Source organism: Dermochelys coriacea, chromosome 6, assembly GCF_009764565.3.
Source record: "Dermochelys coriacea isolate rDerCor1 chromosome 6, rDerCor1.pri.v4, whole genome shotgun sequence".
Classification (NCBI taxonomy): Eukaryota; Metazoa; Chordata; order Testudines; family Dermochelyidae; genus Dermochelys; species Dermochelys coriacea.
In genome coordinates this window covers 4008935-4025197 of record NC_050073.1, presented here as the reverse complement: position 1 = coordinate 4025197, position 16263 = coordinate 4008935, and the positions used below count along the sequence as shown (strand labels likewise).

Genomic DNA, 16263 nt, shown 5'->3' with positions numbered 1-16263 from the left:
TGGAGGCCCCTGTGGGGCCCGGGGCCTGGGGCAAATTGCCCCACTTCCCCCCCCCCCTCTGGGCAGCCCTGCCCACTGGATGCGGTTCACCGCTCCAGGACAATGGGGGCTGCAGAAAGGGTGGCCAGCACATCCCTCGGCCTGCGCTGCTTCCCGCAGCCCCCATTGGCCTGGAGCGGTGAACCGCGGCCACTGGGAGCCGCGATCAGCCGAACGTGCAAACGCGGCAAGTAATCAAACCGGCCTGACCTGCCAGGGACTTTCCCTGAACAAGCGGCGGCCCTAGTTTGAGAACCACTGCCATAAACCATTGCCCTGTCCTCCCGCATACATCGCTGCACAGCACCATACACCATTGGTCTGGGTTATGCATCACTGCACCACAGTGCAGCCTAGGTTGCAGTACTGCGCCATATGTCACTGCCCTGCACCATATCTGCTGCAGTGCACCAAATGCCACTGCTCTGGTTTATACCCCACTGCACCATCTTGCAGTCTACGTGAGTGAGCTACACCATAATCCACTGCGCTGCAGTGCACCATATGCCAGCGCTGTGGATTATACAGCACTGCATCACCCTGCAGTTTCCATCACTGTACTGCAACATACTCCACTGCTTTGAGTATAGATCGTTGCACCACCCTGAAGTACAGGTAACTGTACTGCGCCACCCAGCCTTTCCCTGAGCGTACAGCATTGCACAATGCCTCTCAGCATGCGTCAGTGCCCTGCACCACTGCACCATGGCTGTCTGCCATGGGGCAGTGTACTAGCCGGCATCATCAGCCAGCATGGTGCCTCATGCATTGGGCTGCATCACACTGCTCTGCCTGGCTTTATGGCTTCTGCCACTCAGCAGTGCCACACATCACCATGCTGCACTGCCTCCTGGGCCACTGAGCTGCTGTGCCATCCATTCAATGGCACTGTGACTGGCATCACTGTCCTGCGCGACACTGCCCCCCACACCATTGCATTTCACTGCACCAGGCATTGTGGAACTGCCATTGCACCATACATCACTGCAATGCGCATGTATCACTGTATTGCACTGCAGCACACAGCACTGCACTACACCTGACTGCATTTCACTGGACCATGCATCTCTGCAGTAACCTGCAGTCTGCACCAGGCGCCACATACCATTGCCCTACCCTACACATCAATGGACTGAACCATGCACCACACCCCACTGCACCACCCTACACACTAGCCCTCTGCACTGCCTCCCACGCTGCCCTCTCTGGCCTGCATACCCCCCTCATCTGCTGGTTTTGGCTGTGATCTGCAGACTGTCCTCCAGATCGGCTTTGGGGGAGACGTCAAAGGTGACGATGAAAATGGCCTGAAAAACACGTGGGGTGAGAGGGAGCCAGGCTCAGGGCCTGGGAAACTGGCAGAGAAAGCAGGGGATGGGCAGTGACAGGCTACTGGGATGGCGGGGGGAATCCTACCTCAGCCCCGCTCCAGAAGATGGGGTGGTTGATGTGGCAGGTGCTGTTCCTCTGAGTCTGCTCCTCGGAGCTCACGGCTGAGCTGCACTTAATGACCACGGCCCTCCTGTTAGACTGAGCACAGAAGAGCAGCCAGTGAAAGACGGGGCCCACAGCGCCCCCTGTTGAGCCCCCGCCCGCCCCCTGCACCATTCCCTGTGTCCTGCCCTCCTTGTCTGCAGTGCCTGGGGGGATTGGGTGGTACCTGGAGCAGCAGGACCCGGCGGTAGGACAGCGCGGCCGGGTAGAAGAATCGCACACTGGTGCTGTAGGAATTCTCCCCGCAGTTCTGGATGGAGACAGTGGTGTTGAGTTCAGGGGTGACCCCCACCACCAGGGTGCTCAAGCTAAGGGGGAGAGAAAGGGGTGAGCTTCCTCAGGGAGGGCAGTGCCTCAGCATCACGTCAAGCTTCCTCAAGGCAGTGCCCTGCAGGGGAAACCAGTGCTGTGAGCGCCCTATAACAGTGCCCAGATGAGAACTCCACGCAGCCCCTAATGCCGCGCTGGGGCAGTGGTGCGAGCTTCTTATAAAAGTGCTGTCAGCTTCCTATATCGGTGCCCAGTGAAATGCCACAAGGAAATATGGGCAGCTCTCCAGCTGAGTGTTGCAGATCTGAGGCCTGATCGAGCCGGACGGGTCGCACTGTGGAAGTTATCTGGGGGGCGGGAAGGCAGAGGGAAGGACTTACCCGGAGAAACTGAAGGAAATTTGTAGTTCATCAGTGCAGACGCTGTCACTGCTGCAGTCCTTCTCAAACGGGAGCTAGGGAGAGATCCCAGGGGAGGTGGGGAAGGGAGCAGGGGTCAGGGTGGTTAGGAGGGGACTGGAGCAAAACTCAGCCAGCATTGTCACCCATCAGACAATCTCAATCGTCACCACCACCCGCAATACAGTCTGAAGCAGCGTCACCAAGAACACAACGCCTGCATTTGCCCCTTACACTGTTACCTGCACCTTTGCACTCTCAACCCGCCACCAGCACCAAATCAGTCTGAACTGACAGCACCACCAGCAGCAGAACCACCAACACCGTCAACGAGTGCCCTACAATCTCAACCACAACCAACATCAACATCATCACAGTCTGAACTAACACCACCACCAGCAATACAGATGCAACAACCTCTGCCAATGTACCCCCACTACGGTCTCAACCATCACTTCCACCACTACCTCCTGTGATAAAGGAAAGGGGGCGGTGGGGGGGGGCAGCTCCCTTTTATGGACACCCAGCCAGCCAGTAGCTATAAAATCCCTCTTGGTAGCTGTTTTCTAATTGCTCTACCTGTAAAGGGTTAAAAAGTCTCACTGCTATGCATAGGTAAAAGAAAGTGAGTGGGCACCTGACCAAAAGAGCCAATGGGAAGGCTAGAACTTTTTAAAATGGAAATGACTTCCCTTTGGTCTGTCTGTTGTTGTTCTCCCAGGGAGAGGCGGACAGGGCAGCAATTAAGCTGTGAAAAGCTTGGGCCAGGTATTAAAAACCATCAGTATCATACCTAGAAAATACTCATTTAAAACCCCAGATATGTAAGTGGATCAGGAAATGTCTAGGAAGACGTGATTAGGTTTATCCCTTTTATATCTTTATGGCTTGTGGATTCCTCTGTGCTAACCCCAGGTGCTTTTGTTTTGCTTGTAACTTTTAAGCTGAACTTCAAGAAAGCTATTCTTGATGCTTAATTCTTGTAATTGCTCTTGTAAAATCTAGCAATAGCCTGAGTTCCCAGATGCATTTTCTTTCTTTTTTTATTAATAAAATTTACCTTTTTTAAGAGCAGAATTGGAATTTTGTGTCTTAAGAGGTTTGTGCACATGTTTAATTAGCTGGTGGCAACAGCTGATTTCCTTTTTTTCTTTCTCAGCGCTTCCCCGGAGACGGGGTGAAAGGGCTTGAAGGTACCCCACAAGGAGGAATTTCCCAAGTGCACTTTCCTGGGCTCTCAAAGGGATTCTTCACTTGGGTGGTGGCAGCATCTATCCATCCAAGGTCAGAGAGAAGCTGTAACCTTGGAGTTTAATACAAGCCTGGAGTGGCCAGTATCCATTTTCAGAATCCTTGCAGGCCCCTACCGTCTGCACTCGAAGTGCCAGAGTGGGGAATCAGCCTTGACACCTCCCGTAAACTGTCAACCAACACTGTCACAATGACATATCCACTACAACCTCAGCCAACAGTGTAACCAACACCATTACAATCTCACCAACCTCCGCTACCAATATAGTCTGAAACAACAGTTACCAGCACAGCCACTGCAACTACAACTAACCCGGTAACTAATACAATTACAATCTCTACCATAATAGAGTGTCAATAGAGTCTGAAACAACAGTCACCAACCAACCACTCATCCACAACAACCAAACACTACACTGTCGCCAACACCACTATAGCCACCGCCACCCATCAGTATCTTCTGTACCAACACAGTAACTAACAACACAACCATTACGACCTCAACCAACACTGTCACCAGTACCACTACAATCTCAACACAACCACCACCACAAATACAATCTGCACCAGTACAAGCAACAAAGCCACAACAACCTGAACCAATACTGCCACCAAGACCATTACAGTCTGAATCAACATCACCCATACCATAATGACTACAACCTCAAACCATACTGTCACCAAGATCACTACAATTTGAACCAACCCCTCACTAACACAGCTACTTCAACCTCAGCGAATACTGTCACCAAAACCACTGCAATCCTAACCAACAACATCACCAATAACACAACCAATTCAAACTCACCCAACACTGTCACCCACATTACAATTTTACCCATCACCACAGAACGTCAATTCAGGCTACTTCAGCACTGCAACCACACCCACATCCACTACAACCAACGCTGACACTGTCACAAACACCATTGCCTGGCTCTGGCAGCCTTACCAAGCCTGAAGTCATCACGGTGGAGTCCTCGCTCAGGATGGGTCTGAGGCGATGGACAGCGGCAATGGGCTCCCCCGACAGGGTGTAGTTGAGGCGCAGGGTGATGGGGCTCAGAGTGTCCTCAGGGCAGAGCTGGGGAGACAGAGCGACATGTCGGGCCCCTGAAGGGAAAAGGGGGCTGAGGGCTGGGTCGGACCCAGAGAGAGGTTTTTTCTCTGGGTGATTTGGGAGCAAGGGGCAGGGTGGGAGAGCCAGACACAGTAGGAGGGGAAGGGGTTACCACACTCACAGGTAACGTTATCTGGTACGTCTCACATCTTGTCTCGATGCTGAGCTGCAGCTCCCCGCTCAGGACGGGGCCGTTGGAGTCAAAGGCAGCTCGGATCTTCATCCTCCCGGGGTCCAGAGCCAGCCTGTACTGGATGGTGCCGGAGATCCTGTTGCCTACGTGGGAGGGAAAATGAGGGACAGAGAGAGACTGAGAGCAGGAATGTCAAGGGGAAATGGGACATGGGCCCTTTCCCCCCTAGGGGGTGCTGGCTCCAATCCAGCCCCAGGAGACTGGCTCTCTTAGGAGGGAGCGGAGCGGGGAGTGGATTTGGTCAGACCTAGGCTGTCCATGGTGCTCTTAGTGACGGTGAAGCAGATATTTGCCCTGCTGGCCTCCGTGTTGAGCTGCTCCTGCTCCTGGCAGTCAAAGGCCGAGGTTGGGATCGTGGGGGGCTGGAAGCTGATGGAGACCCTGACTCTGAGCACCAGCCGGGACCTGCCATGGGAGGAACAGAACCATCACCCAGCTGCTCCCTGCAATGGGGCCAGGCCCCCTCCTCCCCCACACCTCCCACCCAGCACCCCAGGGAGATGGGTTATGTATACGCAGCTCTGCTAGAGAAGATGCTGGGGGGCAGAGAAGGGAGCAGCAGAGCTGTCATTGTGCCATTCTCCAGTAGGGGGCACCAGTCACACACACACACACACACACACACACACACACACACACACACACACACTGGTGCTGTCTGTGACTGCCATGTGGAGCCGTGCAAGGACACAGAGTAACGCACCTCAGCAGCAGGACCTGCCCTTGTGCCCCCACCGCGATGTCTGGCAGTCCGTCCCCCATCAGGTCCATCCTGCCACTGACGGCCTGGCCAAAGTAGTGCAGCCTGCTGGGAAACTGTGACCCCTCGATGCGCTGTGGGGCAGAGAGAGCAGTAAGGGGTGAGGAAGGGGCGGCTGTACTGTATTTTTTCTATTAATTTTGTATTGATTTTTTAAATATATATATAGAAATACTAACCAAAATATACACAAATTATTCATAATACATAAATATCTGAATATATTAACCATTTGATGTCTATCCTTAGCTATACTTTTAACATATAACTATATATTTTATTACTGGTTAAAATATTAATCAATTTCTTGCAATACATAATTTAGAAACAAACAAATTTTGCTTATAAAATGCAGCTGGTTAAAGAAAAATTATTAATATAAGATTAAAGAATAGAAGCAAAATTCAGAGGCGGGGGGATAGACATGGAAAGAGAAGGAACTAGGCATGAAGGGGCGGGGGAAGAATGGTTTTAATAGGATCATTCAGATACCTATAGGAAAGCATCCCATATCTCGGAGAAGATTTCTTGGATATTGCTATTACATAGATAATTCTTTCCAGGGCGGCCAAGCTTACGAGATCTATGATCCAACATTCAATTGTTGGTCGCTTTTCGGATTGCCATTTGTGTACTACTAGCCTTTTAGCCACTGTTCCTGCTCTGCTTAGACAAAGTTTTTTTCAGATTTATTCAGCACAACTGGTAATACAATTTTATTTTTTAGGAAAAATTAACTCTGCAGTTCAGTTCTGCCCTAAACTTATGAGAATAGGAACATTCCCACGGCAGGGGCTGCTGTACTGTATAATGGGCACTAGGGGGCACCAGAGGGTAAGGGCTAGGAACGGGGCTAATGGCCACAAGGGGACCATGGGGCCCCTGTAACATCCCTTCAGGACTGTGTGTTGACCCCACCTCCCAGTAGCTGGGCTCACCTGTCTGTACTGGGACTGAGGCCTCTCTTTTCCCCATGGAAAATGTACAAGGCCCCGCGATTGTCATTCTCCGTGGGAGCCCCAATGGCCACATCTCTCCGTCCGTCTCCGCTGAAGTCCCCGATTTCAGACATGCTGGCCCCGAAGCGCCCAAACGCCTGCCCCGTCTGCCCCTGCAGTGTTCTCCTACACCTCAGCGTCACCCCCTGCAGGCCGGATTCAAAGAAGCACGTGGAAAATAGATCAGCATCGGCTGTGAGGGTCAGTGCCCGCTACTGAGTCCCCCCATACCTCTCCCAGCAACAGAGCACCCTCTAGTGCTGAATTGGGGCCAGCATGCACTGCTAGGTGAGTGCACCCTCTGCTGAGCCCCCCACCCTGCTCCCTGGAGCACAGTGCCCAGGTATCACTGTGTTTATTTTCAAAATATCCCAGCCCCACAGCAACCCAGGTAAAACGTGACCCCCAGGCCATCCATCTTTCCCATGGTCCTGTTTTTCTCTCCTACCTGCCGGCTAAACGAGCAGATATAGACGCGCCCTCCATTCAGAGGCGTATAGTACGTGGGAGCTCCGATCAGAAGCAGGTCCGTGTTCCCATCTCTGTCAAGGTCCACAGCGCACAGTCTACCCCCAAAATACGAGCCAACCTGGAGGGACAGAGAAGTCACTCCTCCATTTTAGTCACTTCCTCCTTCTTCTCCTACTGGGCCCTCACTCCCCACCCTGCTGGGAGCAGGATTCAATCCCCATGTTCATTCCATCCTCACCTTCACCCACCCTTTACACACAGCAGGTGCGGCTATTGCTGTCAGTTTTCTTTCTAAGTGAACGTATAGGCAGAGGTCGGCAGCATCTTTCAAAGGTGCTGAATGCTCATTGTGATGCATTTCTTTTTAGAGGCTGTGCTTGCACAAGTAGCCTTGATTCACTGAGCCACTCTGACTAAGTCACTGTTATGAATTCTGTTCAGCTGGAATGTACCGGCGGTTAGTCCTTGGAGAAACGTGTAGTGTTAGTTGAGGTGCAATCCTTTTCAGACACCGTGCATATGATCAGCAAGGCTTTAACCCTGTCTGAGTCTCTTCATATTGGTCTTATGAGTTCTGTCTAAGGCCTGGTCTACACTAAACGTTATAGCTACGTTTCTCGGGGTGTGAAAATCCACCCCCCTGAACAATGCAATTAAAACAACCTAACCCCCAGTGTAGTCAGTGCTAGACAGAGGTGGATTACCTATGCCAATGGGAGAAGCACTCCTGTTGGCGCAGGTAGCATCTTCACTGCTGCAGGGTTTCAGTGTAGACAAGCCGTAACTGAGTGTAAGAGCAGTGGGATACTGGAGAGATGCTGACTGTCAGCTGCGGTGCAGTTCTCTAAACCAGTCAAATTTATCCCCTGCCTGAGTCTTTCTGATTGAATCGTTCCTGTAGGTGAAGCCAAACACATGGTGTCAAAACCTTACAGGATTCCTCCAGTCCTGCACCCGTCCCCCACAACCACACCCACACATGCTACACATTGTCTGTAATGCTCCCCACACCTGCTCCCCCTGCAGTTCCCATCTGGGTGTCCATTCCCCGCCATTGGTATCCCGGCTGAACAGGACGACTTTGCCAGCGTGTTGGTAGCGAGGGGCCCCGACCACGTAGCTGCTCTGCCCATTGGCTGTGATGACCTGAGATGAATAACCTCAAAGGAAGAGAGAGACGTGGGGAGGTGAGACGGGAAACAGCCCTACAACAGGGCCGCACAGGGATCCCTTGCCTCGAACTAGGGGGCACCAGAGGGTAAGGGCTAGGAGAGTCTGGGCGAATACCCTCCCGCCCCGAGCCCTGCTGGGGCCTCGAGAGACACGGTCAACCAGCACCATGTGAGGCTCTGGGGTGTGGGCATGGGGTGCACTGGAGTTATGCTGTGACAATCCACACTCTAAGGCCAATCATTGATCCAATACTTCTTCCTCAACGGGATAGTAGATGCTGTGCACTAGCTGACATAAGGGTTAAGTGACAGGTTAGCTTGGGGAGGACCAGAGCTATTGTTTGAGCCTCAAGTGTGTGCAGAAAATGAAACAACAGTATTGAGAACAGGGTGATTTTGTCAAATCCTGGGTCTGTGGGAGAATGTGTCCCAGCAATCCCTGGGTCAAATCACCCCACGTGTGGATCACTAACCCTATCCTGCATCCCCTGGAAGCACACGAAAGGTCAAGGCCATTGGAGTGGGCATGTGGATTAGAGGGCAGTGAAAATACCCCACCTTTGACCAGACAATGCTTCGCAACCTGACCAATAGTGGGCACGGGGAACAGCCTTTAACGAGATACAATCTGCCACTCAATCTGGCAAGTGAAACTCCAGCTCTGCTATAGCACCATACCCTGGTTCAGTTACAACCTGGCTTCCGTTCATCTCCCCGGCCTCTGTGCCGGTGCCCTCTCATGCTTGATGGGACTGCCCACTGCCCCCTCCTCCCACACCACCACCATGTCCCTGGACATGGGCTCAGATCCATACTAGGTCTCCACACAGCCACGGCTCACCCCGATGGCGTAGCGGATGATCCCAGCTCTCTGAGCCTTGGGGACGGCGTCTGAATAAGAAAGCGGGTCTCCAGATTTCTCCCCATCTGTGATCACAATGAGAATCTTGGTGGCCTCATCCCGAGCGCCTCTCCCAGAGGTGAACAGCTCCCGCCTGGAAAAGGGGGGGTGGGGAACGCCTGGGAGGGTTATGGATGTGTAATAACACCTAGCGCTCGTCCACTGCTTTGGCATTGCAGATCTCAAAGTCCTTCACAAAGGAGGTCAGTGTCATGCCCCCATTTTACTGATGGGGAAACTGAGACACCGGGAGGGGATGTGACTTGCTTAAAGTCACAACACAACAGAGGCTCAGAGCTGGCACTAGATCCCCGGAGTCCTGGCTCCCAGCATCCCCACCCCGCTCTAACCTACTAGTGCCCACTCGCCTCTCAGAGCTGGGGATAGAACCCAGGAGTCCTGAGTCCCTATCCGTTAGCTTGCATGTCCTTGCTGCCCATTCCCTGTGGAGTCAGCATGGGGAGTAGAGCAATACCTACACCACTTTCCGGATGGCTGTGGCTGTGTGCGTCGCTCCCATGAGCTGTGTGACTGCCCTGACAAGGTCATCGGAGTCGCGACTCCCACTGTATTGTAAGAAGTCGAAGTGCTCTCTAAATCTGTGCGAGTACTGCATGAGGGCAAACTGCAGGAGGAGGCAGGGGAGAAGAGAGAAAAACAACCCCGGGGTGAAGGGTCAGAAACGCAGGAATCAGACTCAGTTAACGGCTGGGGCAAGCGGTCGGGATGTCGCTGGTTCCATGGGGCCATAGTGCGCAAGTGGCTTGTGCCTTCTATCTGGTTCGTGTGTCTAACCATGTTATTGCTGTGATTGCTAAACTTGCATGACACCATTATGTTCTTTTGGGCACACGACATCGCTAACACCCCTGCCACCCCTCCCCTAAGAACCCCGGGTAAGAATAAAAGTTGCCCTATCTGTCCGGGGAGGAACAAAAGGTCCCTTTCCTATGGGAAAGTTGGGAACACTGTCTCAGGTTTACAGGGAGGCTGGGATAAAAACCTCTACCTCAATTTCACCCAACAAGTGGCTCGGGCCGCCAAACTAACAAATTGCTGAATCTGTTCACATATGCCAGAACTCCAGGCACAGGGAATCCCAGTGGTAGAGCTGCCTGCAGATATATCTGAATGGGGAATGACCGAACAAGCTGGTTACATGTCTATACAAGAAAAGGATTAGGGCAAAAGGGCTCCCGGGTCCCTACTATTATACTATTATACTAAACGCATAAGTTATTCCCCCTGGCTTTTTGCCCCACTCTGCTCTAATTTTATCTATACAGATACCTCAAAGGGACATTATGTAGGATCATACCCACACTGTCAACATACGCTTACCTATTTCCCTAACAGCAATTACGGCCAGCTTCTAGGGAAGAATGTTACTGCCTCCAACTGCTCTACACATAATAACAGTAAGTGGAAGCTGGATTATGTCTCCCAGGAAAGTGGACTATGCAAGACTTGGAAGTATTCTTTCCTCAAAATACCCCAGCCTGCACCCCAAACTCCACCCTGGCTTTGACCTCCGCCCCCTCCTATCTTTTATTTTTATCCAAATGGTGTAGGCAAAACAGAACAGGTCAGAACATGACCGATTCCTTCCGTTCTAAGTGTAATGAAGAGACCTAGCTCATGTACCCAACGCTCACCATTCATGGTCTGTTTTGGCTCTGCGGGAAGTGGGCATACAAAACTCTGCCCTGAGACTGGAAAGGGGTGTGCACCCTTGGGTACCTTTTTCCAGGGTTTGCAAAAAGGGACCACCTTTACCACACTCGAATCTGCAACCTGGGCCTACATCGGGTAAGGCGCAGTTCCCCTAACCCCTTGATCGTACACCCTACTAAATTCCACCAAGATATCAGGGTGCTCATCCCTTGGCTGGGAGTCAGTGAATTGGAAAAGGCCGTTGTCAACATTTCTGCCACAATGGAACTAATGGGGAATGCTACAGTGGATGCTATTACCAATTTGCAGACTGAAATCCGCAGCACTTCCCGAATTTCCCTGCAGAATCACATGGCCTTAGATCTACTCCTGGCCAGTCAGGGAGGTGTCTGTGTCTTGGTGAACTCCACCTGCTGTATCTACGTGGATAAAAGCCAACAGATAGTAAGTGATATACATACCATCAACAGCAGGTAAAACTGTTCCATGGCATAGCAGAGGAGAAGACAACTCCAGATTGGGATTTGTGGTCCTGGTTTACGGGCCCCTTGGGCTCGCTCGGACGTCAAATCCTAAAAGGCCTTCTACTACTCATGGCCCTCCTCACTGCGGTCTATATTATCTTTTCTTGCGGCAAGAGCTGTTGCTCCCTGTACTAATTATGAAGCTGTCTTTTCATTATTCTTCCCCCAAACCATTCCTCAAACTTATTTTTATTTCTTAGGTAATCAACTTTGATCTCTCTACCTGATACTTATAATCAGTTAAAATCGATCTCTCTGTATTTAAGAAATCCATTTTATATTTGATCTCAATCACTGTGATTTTGGTTGAAGTGCTTGGAGAATCTCAGCTCAGATTAGAAAGGCTGGTGCCTGTCCATTCTACACGGAGTGAGTGGAGCACTAAATAATGAGTTTACACTAACCAGGCTTCTGACCAGTGGAACATGGTACAGTTCTGGCAGTGAAAGGGTGGAGAACTGCGGGTAATTAGCTGGAGCCTCTCTATTGATGGTTCATGAGTAAGGCTATGATTTAGTCATGGGTATTTTTAGTAAAAGTCATGGACAGGTCATGGGCAATAAACAAGAAGTCACAGCCTGTGACCTATCCATGACTTATATGAAAAATACCCATGATTAAATCTTGGAGTATGGAGGGGTGCTGAGTGTGTTGTGAGGGGAGTGCTTCTGGGGAGGGGCATCCAGGGTGGGATGCTGCTGGGCAGGGAGAGCGCCTGGGGCCAGTGGCACCAGCTGCTGGGGCCATGGATCACAGCTGCTCTGGTCAGCTGGAGCCCACTGCCTGGGACCGTGGACTGTGGCTGCTCCAGCCAGCCAGGGACCGCTCCCAGGGCCAGTGGACCACAGCTGCTCCGGCCAGCCGGCCAGAGGTGAATATGGATGTTCCAGGGTGCTACTTTGGGGTACAGAGTGTCACACTTTCCCCCTAAGTTTACTGCAGGAGTGTTAGTTACTGACTAATGCAGAAGCAGTGTGCCCAAGGTGCTCTTTAGGTTTTGACCACCCAGTTCCCAAGTGTTGCCAAACATTGTACCGTTACCCACAGGTGCTTTTGCAAAATTCGGTGTACATTTTAACACTTTGTGGGTCTGTCTAGGGATCTCAAAAGTTAGCAAGTGTGCCTCCTCTGAGTTGCTAGAAAACATCTCTTTGTATCTGTGCAACGTTATTAACCTTTCGGCTTTTCCAATTAGTGTTAACTCAATGCCGATGTTAATGTTTTGTAGAGTGTAGGTAATTTGCATTTAGCCATCAATGCCATGAGGTGGTGTGCCTCAGTTTCTCCTTCCACACAGCAAACCAGGTTTATTATAGTTTCTCTGCTGTGCCAAGCTTCAAGCAGGTTTACCAGTAGTAGCTGAGAAGTAGCATCACCATAGGGCTTCTTAATGCAGGGTGTGTTCTTATTTACCACTCCTAGCATGTGTAAAAGCTTTTCTCCAAAATTGTGTATATTGCACCTTTTCAAAGGATTTACCATCAGTACCAAATTCTTTATCATGAGACTTATCAGTAACATCAAATCTTTCATCACACGTAGGCATTTCCAAGTATTTTTATCATACCGTGCCTTCTGTTTAGACAGTCTGGTTTGTTCAATACCCATTGTGTCTTTCAACTCCTTTCTGAACCTTAACATGTGTTCAGTTACAAGTTTTTCTTTCCCTTCAGTGTCCCTTTCAGTCTCCTCTTCAGTACAGGTTCTCAATCCAATCTTATCTTTGGGGCTTTGGTATTCCAGGGTCTGTTGAGGTAAGGATGTAGGGGGATTCTGCATGTTGGCTGGCCCCCTGTGGAGCTGTCTCCCAACCCCAGGGTTGTGCCTATGCAAAAAATCCATCTCTCCTCTTGGGGTTACCCTGTGATCCCTGTTCCCAGCACTGGGAGCTTCCCCACCCCCTTTTCCTAGAGGGTAGTGATCTTTGATCTGTGGGCTAAGAGTGTTTACTCTTTGATCAGATGTACCTTTTCCCAGCAGCCTTCCCAAAGCTGCTTTCTGTGTTTTACTAGCCCGGGGGAAGTCCCTCTCCTCCCTGCCAGCTGGGTCATTTGCATTCTCAGAAACAACCACCTCCTGGAAACTTCCTGATCTCAACTCCTCTGCTATAACAGATGTGGGAGCTGCATCTTGAATTAAAGAGACATAGTTACTTTCCACAAGCATATCAATGAATGAATGGTCTAAAGTAAATAGGATGAAATTCAGTAAAGACATATGCAAATTACTCCACTTAAGAAGGAACAATCAGTTGCACACATATAAATTGGGAAATTACTGCTGTCATAAATATAAAGGGAAGGGTAAACACCTTTAAAATCCCTCCTGGCCAGAGGAAAAATCCTTTCATCTGTAAAGCGTTAAGAAGCTAGGATAACCTCGCTGGCACCTGACCACAATGACCAATGAGGAGACAAGAGGGAGCTTGTCAAAGCTGGAGGGAGGGAGAAACAAAGGGTCTGTCTGTGTGATGCTTTTGCTGGGGACAGAACAGGAATGGAGTCTTGGAATTTAGAAAGTAATCTAGCTAGATATGTGTTAGATTCTGATTTCTTTAAATGGCTGAGAAAATAGGCTGTGCTGAATGGAATGGATATTCCTGTCTTTGTGTCTTTTTGTAACTTAAGGTTTTGCCTACAGGGATTCTCTATGTTTTGAATCTAATTACCCTGTAAGGTATTTACCATCCTGATTTTACAGAGGGGATTCTCTTTACCTTTTCTTATATTAAAATTCTTCTTGTAAGAAATTGAATGCTTTTTTTCATTGTTCTTAAGATCCAAGGGTTTGGGTCTGTGGTCACCTATGCAAATTGGTGAGGATTTTTATCAAGCCTTCCCCAGGCATGGGGGTGAAAGGTTTTGATGAGGATTTTGGGGGGAAAGACGTTTCCAAACAATGCTTTCTCAAAAATAAACCCAGACGTTTGGTGGTGGCAGTGGAAGTCCAAGGGCAAAGGGTAAAATAGTTTGTACCTTGGGGAAGTTTTAACCTAAGCTGGTAAAAATAAGCTTAGGAGGTTTTCATGCAGGTCCCCACATCTGTACCCTAGAGTTCAGAGTGGGGAAGGAACTTTGACATGGTGGCAGAGCGGTGGGATCAATTTGAAATCATTTTGAGATTTTTTTTTTTAACCAGAAGCACAGATTTGAAAAGGAAATACTTTTTTTCCTTTGGGCTGCTGGAAAGCAGGTTAAACTGAAAACAGAGGGTTTTTTTTCTCTGCTTTGGGGCCAGAGCAGAGAAAAAAGGAAATTGCCTTTTGTGAGCTGGAGTTTTCTCTAGAAGGGAAATTCACAAGTCTTCACAGACCTGAAGTTTTTTTTTTCCTAAGAGCAACTAGCGGGGTTTTATGTCTATTTGCCTGGAGAAAAATGTGTTAGGGGTTTTTTTAGGATTTCTCTGTAGGTTGACAATCACTATCAGAGAATATAGGTATCATATTCAGCACAGCAAAATTTTACAAGCCAAGTTTTTTTTTGTTTTTGTTTTCTGTCTAACTCTCGGGTGTAAAGTTAGTTAAAAACAGAGAGGTTAGGATGACAGACTCCACGGTTCAACAAAAGCTGGAATTAGCCAGATTTGAGGCTGAGGAAAAACAAAAGGAACATGAAAGACAGATAGAACTCGTGTGGAGAGAAAGGGAGGCAGCGAAAGAGGTAGAACAACACCAAGCGGCTGCCCACAGGAGAGCAATAGAGGCCAAGGACAAAGAAATGGAGGCCAAGGACAAAAAGAGGAAGCATGCGGAGGAGGAGAAGGAAAAAGAGAGGAAGCATGCACTGGAGATGGAGAAGGCAAGGGCTCAGCAGAATATACCAACAAACCCTAGCAATCCTTCTCCAGGTACCACTTCCCATCCCAGAAAGTTCCCCACCTACAAGGCAGGCGATGATACTGAGGCCTTCTTAGAAAACTTTGAAAGGGCCTGCCTTGGGTACAGCATCTCTACAGACCAATACATGCTAGAGCTGAGGCCACAGCTCAGTGGACCCTTAGCTGAGGTGGCGGCTGAAATGCCTAAGGAACACATGAACCAGTATGAACTGTTGAAAACCAAGGCGAGAGTCAGAATGGGGCTAACCCCCGAGCATTCCCGTTGGCGGTTCAGAGCCCTAAGATGGAAACCAGATGTGTCATTTACCCGACATGCCTACCACATTGTGAAACATTGGGATGCCTGGATATCAGGAGCAAGTGTTACATCTCCAGAAGATTTGCACTTCCTAATGCAAATGGGGCAATTCTTAAAGGGTGTTCCTGAGGAAATAGAAAGATACATCCTAGATGGGAAGCCCCAAACTGTAATCGAGGCGGGGGAGATTGGAGCCAAATGGGTGGAGGTGGCAGAAAGGAAAAAAACTGGTCACAGTTGGAGCGGATACCAGAAGAGACAATCTCAGACAAAACCGTACTACCAGAGGCCGCCCAAGGCCCCACCTTCCCCCCAACCAGCCTCCAGCCACCTTATCGTCCCGCCACACCATTCTCCAGCAACCCACCTCGCCCCAGTGACCCGTCAGCTGGACGATGTTTTAAATGTAATGAGCTGGGGCATGTGAAGGCAAACTGCCCCAAGAACCCCAACAGATTACAGTTCATTGCACCTGAATCATCCCAGAGGTCCTCAGGCCCAGATACCTCCCAGATACCCTTGGAGCGGAGGGAAACTGTGAGTGGGTGGGAAGAAGGTCACCGCATGAAGAGACACCAGAGCACAAGTGTTGGCTATCCATGCTTCCTTAGTGGACCTCAATTTAATCAACCCAGAGATCCAAGTGACGATTCAATCCTTCAAGTCCAACTCTTTCAATTTGCCTATAGCCAAGTTGCCTGTCCAGTACAAGGGCTGGTCAGGAACGTGGACTTTTGCAGTTTATGATGATTATCCCATCCCCATGCTGTTGGGGGAAGACTTGGCCAATCATGTGAAGGCAGCCAAGAGGGTGGGAATGGTCACCCGCAGCCAGACTAAACCAGCCGTCACGCCTAGGGCTG

General features: G+C 50.0%; 1 protein-coding gene across 1 annotated transcript in view; it reads right to left on the bottom strand.

Annotated features, from left to right (window-relative positions):
• LOC119856491 (integrin alpha-X-like) overlaps positions 1-16263 on the bottom strand; it is a 52883-nt gene that overhangs the window by 3153 nt on the left and 33467 nt on the right. The window contains 14 exon segments of the mRNA XM_038404018.2: positions 1267-1346; positions 1456-1569; positions 1700-1841; positions 2184-2257; positions 4405-4536; positions 4694-4848; positions 5013-5170; positions 5469-5599; positions 6464-6474; positions 6477-6669; positions 6972-7112; positions 8006-8154; positions 8995-9161; positions 9547-9692. Of these exon segments, the coding sequence (XP_038259946.2) occupies positions 1267-1346; positions 1456-1569; positions 1700-1841; positions 2184-2257; positions 4405-4536; positions 4694-4848; positions 5013-5170; positions 5469-5599; positions 6464-6474; positions 6477-6669; positions 6972-7112; positions 8006-8154; positions 8995-9161; positions 9547-9692 (1793 nt within the window).